The 6185-nt window shown below is 38.0% G+C and overlaps 1 protein-coding gene across 1 annotated transcript; it reads right to left on the bottom strand.

Annotated features, from left to right (window-relative positions):
* Positions 1 to 462: 462 nt before the first annotated feature.
* Smp_027850 (hypothetical protein) lies at positions 463 to 5405 on the bottom strand (the record flags this gene model as incomplete). The annotated part of the gene is made up of 3 exons (XM_018792595.1): positions 463 to 692; positions 3932 to 5310; positions 5346 to 5405. 3 exons carry the CDS (start codon positions 5403 to 5405, stop codon positions 581 to 583), a joined length of 1551 nt encoding a protein of 516 aa, XP_018644175.1. The 3' UTR covers positions 463 to 580.
* Between the last annotated feature and the right edge of the window lie 780 nt (positions 5406 to 6185).

Raw genomic sequence — 6185 nt, 5'->3', positions numbered from 1 at the left:
TATATGGACCAGTATTCAAGTCAGAGAAATCTGTGAGCACATTTGAAGGTATTCTGGTGTATAATTTGTATCAGAGTACAGATTTAACAATCCTGAGAATCACTAGTTAACATGCCGAATCCGAATACTTCTGTTTATTATCATTATGCATGATTAGGTATGCTGAAGTCTTTGACCAGTGGATTCATTTATTTGCAAACTTTAAGCGCGATATGAAATATGATAAACACATAACTGTCGGCAATATTTGGAAAAAAGTGACTTGAAAAGTCACAGGTGCACCATGAATTAGTTTACGAATGATATTTCATTCATTTAGCACTAATACTTCTTTCCTTATTGGGATTTCGTTTACTCTCTGGTGGTACGATTGAATTTTATGAAAACTCATAACGATTTACCCACATAATGTCATATATATAATTGCTACCTTGTCGGGTAAAAAGAAATGAAATAACATTTCAAACAAACAATTTCTCTGGTGTTTAACAGACAATAAATTACAGTTGTACAACAGAAATAACACGCATATTTAACAGAAAGACAACGGTAAACCTGAATTAGAAAGAAAAATGCAAAATCAATCATTATCACTGCCTAGAAGTTGCTGCCTTCTTTTCACCATTTTCTCCTTTCGTCGCATCATATCACGGATCAGTTCTTCATTATCTTCTAGAGCTGCCAAACGTGCACTACAAAAAATTGAGAACATATACTTCTTAAAATAAATCCTATAAAAGTCGTCTTTTTATATTTAAAAAATGGGGGAAATCTGGCTCGTCAGTTGTTCTATTGTTGTTTTTATTGGACGTCTATTTGTCTGAAGACTATTTATTAGCAGTTTGACATTCATGAACAATTTCCTCTTAGCCCCATATTTCATACATCGAAATAGTAAGCCTAAGCACAATAACCGACATTTCTCTTTTGAAGTGATATGATAAAGTTTCATGAAATCCGTACGCTTTAGATTTCATCTGAAACATTGGTGGAAGAATTAATCATCTGTAAGTGTACCACCGAACAAATGCAGATGAAGACAGCAAATGTAGCAGCAGCCTCTGCATCGATAGGCCTCCACATTCACAAACGAAAAAGCAAGATTCTCAAATACAACACGGAGAACGCCGACCCAATCACACTTGATGGCGAAACTCTGGAAGAGGTGGAAACATCCAAGTACCTGGGGAGCACCGTTGATAAACAAGGAGGATCGGATGCAGATGTAAAGGCGAGGATTGGCAAAGCAAGGGCAGCATTTCTACAATTGAAGAACATATGGAACTCAAAACAACTCTCAACCAATTTCAAAGTCAGAATCTTTAATACGAACGTCAAGACAGTCCTACTGTATGGAGCTGAAACGTGGAGAACTACTACGACCATCATCAGGAAGGTACAAGTATTTATAAATAGTTGTCTACGCAAAATACTCAACATCCATTGGCCGGATACTATCAGCAACAGCGTTTTATGGGAGAGGACAAACCAGCTTCCAGCTGAAGAGGAAATTAGGGAAAGACGTTGGAAGTGGATCGGACATACATTAAGAAAATCACCAATGTGCATTACGACTCAATCCCTAACTTGGAATTCGGAAGGGAAGCGGAAAAGAGGAAGGCCAAAGAACACACTACGCCGGGAAATAGAAGTAGATATGAAAAGGATGAAGTTTAACTGGAAAGAACTGGAAAGGAAGGCTCAGGACAGAGTTAGATGGAGAATGCTGGTGAGCGGCCTATGCTCCTCGACGAGGGGTAACAGGCGTAAGTAAGTGTACCACAGAGAATCTACGATCAACCACTGCTATGCATTAGCAAATTTTTATGCACTATGAGCCGTCTATATATAGTTCGCATTTCTGCTCGTATTCGTTTTATGTGCTTGTAGCTAAGTGGTTTGCACCATACAAAAATAAACCGTTGTCAACACTTCGTATTGTCCTCTGAAATTTATGCACCGTTGGAAGTTATCTTATAACGGTAATAAGGACGAGTGATATACAAAGCTTTGGGAATTATCTCGACAGTAATCCACTAAAAGCCCTTTCATCCTATGCACAGCAACAAATGCAGGAGAAGGCGGACAATCTAGCAGAAGCCTCAACATTCACAAGGGCAAAAACAAGATCCTACAAAATAATACAATGAGCACCAATCAGATCGGACTTGCTGATAGAGCACTGGAAGAGGTAGAAGATTTCACTTTCATGGGTAGTATCGTTAACAAAGAAGGGGAATCTGATGTAGATATGAAAGCACAGATTAATGAAACAGCAGAATCCCTAGAATCGAAGAATATCTGGAACTCAAAAGAACTGTTGGCTAACACTGAAGCCAGAATTTTCAATACAAACATTGAAACAGTTCTACTGTACAGGGTTGAAATTTCAAGGACTATAACAACCATCAAAAATGTATGGATATTTTGTAACAGTTTACGCAAGATATTCCAGATTCATTGGCCAAGGACCATCAGCAGTAACCTACCAGTTTCTAGTTGAGGAGGAGATTAGGAAGAAATTGTAGAGGTAGATTGGAGATACTTTATGAAAATCAAGCCCGAAGTTAGAATTTTAAGTCTAAACGGAAAGCAGAGAAACCAAAGAACATATGGTGCAGAGATTGGGGGGCAGACATCAAAAGAGTGAATAGCACTTGGCAACAACTGGAAAACAAAACTGTTAAGAGTTAGTTGATCCCTTATTGGCATTCTATGTTCCGTGAGGGGTAAGAGGCATAAGTGCGATTCAAAGAGTTTGTGTACCGTCGCACAGTAGGACAACGTCATAGGTATACTCAGTATAGAAAGTCTTTCTTCGGGTAGCATATACGCCATAAATATGATAACGATGGTTGATTAAGAATATGTTTGATGGAATACAATTTGGGTAGTATGTTGCTGGTTTTTTGATCCTATGCAATGACAGTCATTACAAATTTATTCATAGTGATTTTAGAGATAAATCTTGACCACAAATTGCATGTACTTGTCTTTAACTCACTAGTTGATAATCTTGATAAAGGAAAAAACAATGCAAGATACTGTACAAAAGCGTGTACGCTTAAGTGGACATAGTATCAGTAATACAACGAAAGGTGACTAAAATACGTGAACGAATAACGTACAGAACAGTTTACAGTAATGGAATACTCTGGATATTTATAGAGAATAGTTGATGCTCAATCATATAAATCAAATAAGCTAATGATAATCGAAGAACCTGTCGTACGATATCAGCAGTAATATGATGTTATCAAGATGAATACCAAAGTAGCCATAGAATCAGGGATAGTAAATAAGAACAGCCATAGAAAATGACTTCAATAAATTCGTGGAATAAAAGATATAAAGTATCGAATACCGTTAGTAGCATGGAAAAATACTTTTCCATGAGGCACGTCAAAATAAAACCGAGTTATCAGTGGTCTTAAATAAGTGGGAGGGCGATTATAGAGCCCAAGTGGCAAATACATGAGGCTTGTCGCAGACGACGTTTTTGCATTTTCTTACATGTTTGCTTTCTGCTCCTAATTTGCTGCTTTTCATTTGACACCGTTCAACCTAACCACATGCCACTGTACGACCTTAGAGAGCAAATGTCCTAGCCAATATGGCTCCGCAGGTTCACCACGACATCCAAAGCTGACTATTAGATAAAGGTGGTAGCCCTAAGCTTCGAACCAAGTCAGTCAGCCATAAGCAACATAAGACCTGCTTCCTGACCAGTAATTTCCCAAACTTTGGTCTTTATTTTGATAACCCGCAGTCATCACCTCTGTCGGTAAATCTATAGAAAATGGTGACAATGAGAATTCATGAGGAATAAATGTGACTGCCATCAGAGATCGTTGTTAACTCTGCCTGCTTGTTTATGATAACTATACAATGAAACTAATTTACGCAAAACACTACACATGTAACGGCTTACCTCCTACGTTCTTCTTTTTCTATATCACAGTATTTTGCCTCCATACAACGTAGATCTTCATAAGGATTGACATCCTTGTACTTCCGGGGATCAAACTTCAGAGCACGATGAATGTCACGAACGACTCGAGCGTACTCCCTTGATTGGAGTGCTTCACTATCATCTATGAAACTGTCATCGCTCATATATTCATCTTCTTCAGCAGAATCGGAAGCAGACATATTGGTGCTATTTTGAGACTGGAAGTTAACACCTAACTGTGCAGCTATACCTCTTCTTTCGGTTCTGTTATCAACATTCCTAGACTGAGGATTTTCTTTCAATTTTTGGTTAATGCTATTACTGTTCTTGTTAAGGTTTTTTATACCTTCCTTATTTGAAGTAGGGGCAGTTTTAGATAAAGGAATTTTTACATTACTGAAAGCTTGGAAAGCTGCTGTTTTGGGAGCTTGTGCGACTACTGACTTCTTATTGTTCACATTAAAGGAAACCAACTTTGAATTGGTGGAATTTTTAGGTGGTGGTTTACTTTCTTTGGGAAGATGGACTTTTGATGTCTTGGGTAGCTCTGGGGATTTCGCTTTGATCTCTTGTAACGTTGCAGAACGGCTTACACAAGTAGTACGTTCAATAGAATGACTATTCTTCTGGTGCGAATCGTAGGGAACTCGGTGGCTTTTTTCAAGATGTCGAACAACTTTTTCCATTACACTTTTGTGGCCAGTTTTACTAAGACCGTTCGAACCAACAGATTGAGAAAGCTTTGGTAACTCTAACTTTTGGGAAGCCTTCGAAGATTCTGATAAGTTTGACGCTAATTGTGACTTAGTTTTGGTAACGTCTTTTGAAGTGGTAAGTGTAGGTTTAGAACTATCAATGGGATTAGAGTCTAACTTTCTATATTTGGAATCAACAGCACAAGGAATAAGATCATCAAACGGTCTTTTTCTGTCCAAAGTTCGGTGCACATTTTTCTTAGCCAGTTCCATCATTTCTGTAAAAGAAATGCGGTTGGGCTTTGACTGCATTCCGTCACTTTTTTTGGAGTTGGACTTTGAAGGGTATGATAAAACGGTGTTTTGTAATGGCTTATTGGCTACTTTACCGTTTTCATCCCTTGTATCTTTACAGACTGTTGCTTTTTCAGGTTTGCACACTGTACTTGTGTTTGAACTAAATGTTTTAGATCTTACTGTGGAAACATTGACTGTGGTCGCCAAAGAAAGAGACGTAGTAACGTCACTATGATTCTGGACCTTTACATTATTGTTGGTCAAAAGATTAGGTTTTGTAAACTTGCGGTTCAATTTGTCTGCAATCTCCATTTGCTTTTTCTTCTCGAGTTCACGTTGTTTTGCCTGTTCTTCAATACGTTTAACCTTAAACTTTCAAGAATGAATTGAGCGAGGACTACCTCATTATCATGTTTAGACTGCTTTTTCTTTGCCAAAGCCAACACCTCTCGAAAATCCATCAAACGTAACGCGTATCCTCTTGACCCTGAAATGTTCAATGAAAAGACAATTTGGATCTCAAACATTATTGGCTTGATGTATCTTAGTATGACTTTGAATATAAACCTCAAATATTTACTCTTTCATTGAGAATGAAGTTGCAAGAAAATGTATCAGCTCTTCAGACCTTTTAACTTTCAAACTTTGTTTACCAGAAAAAGAGAATTACCCCTCATAATGAGACTATTGGTGTAAGCAGAATACTCTTGGTGATGGGAAGGTATGTTTTATATTGTGACTGACAAAAAAAGTAACGACCAGCACGCTAGTTAGATGTTTCATTTGGACATGAGCGGAATAAAAAGCGTTCATTTAGGGAGATGCTAATGGATTACCGACACAACTAGTCAGGGGTATAGGTACATGAAACAATCAGAAGTAAAAGAGGTGCTAGTAACTTGTTACCTTAAACCATTACGAGTCCTTAATTAATCACCACGCTTTCCCTTGAAGGACTCCTAAGTAATTGCATAGACCACCACAGTCAATGGGCAGTCGCATGACTTCACTACTCCCAAAGAATGAAAATTGTACTCCCAGTCCAGCTTATCATGTTGTAACCTCAATCCCAAACTACTTACTTCACAGGTCGAGCTGAAACCGAACTTAACTAGGAATTTTAGAGGATATGAAGTGTTTCTCAGCCTGCTGCAAGTCATTACAAGACCATCTCTGAGTCGCCTATATCCTAAATGATAATAATAAAATGTTTTGGAGTCTTTCTCATAAGACTTCAGTTT

Source organism: Schistosoma mansoni, assembly GCF_000237925.1.
Source record: "Schistosoma mansoni, WGS project CABG00000000 data, supercontig 0241, strain Puerto Rico, whole genome shotgun sequence".
Taxonomy (NCBI): domain Eukaryota; kingdom Metazoa; phylum Platyhelminthes; class Trematoda; order Strigeidida; family Schistosomatidae; genus Schistosoma; species Schistosoma mansoni.
This window is presented reverse-complemented; position numbering and strand designations above follow the sequence as displayed.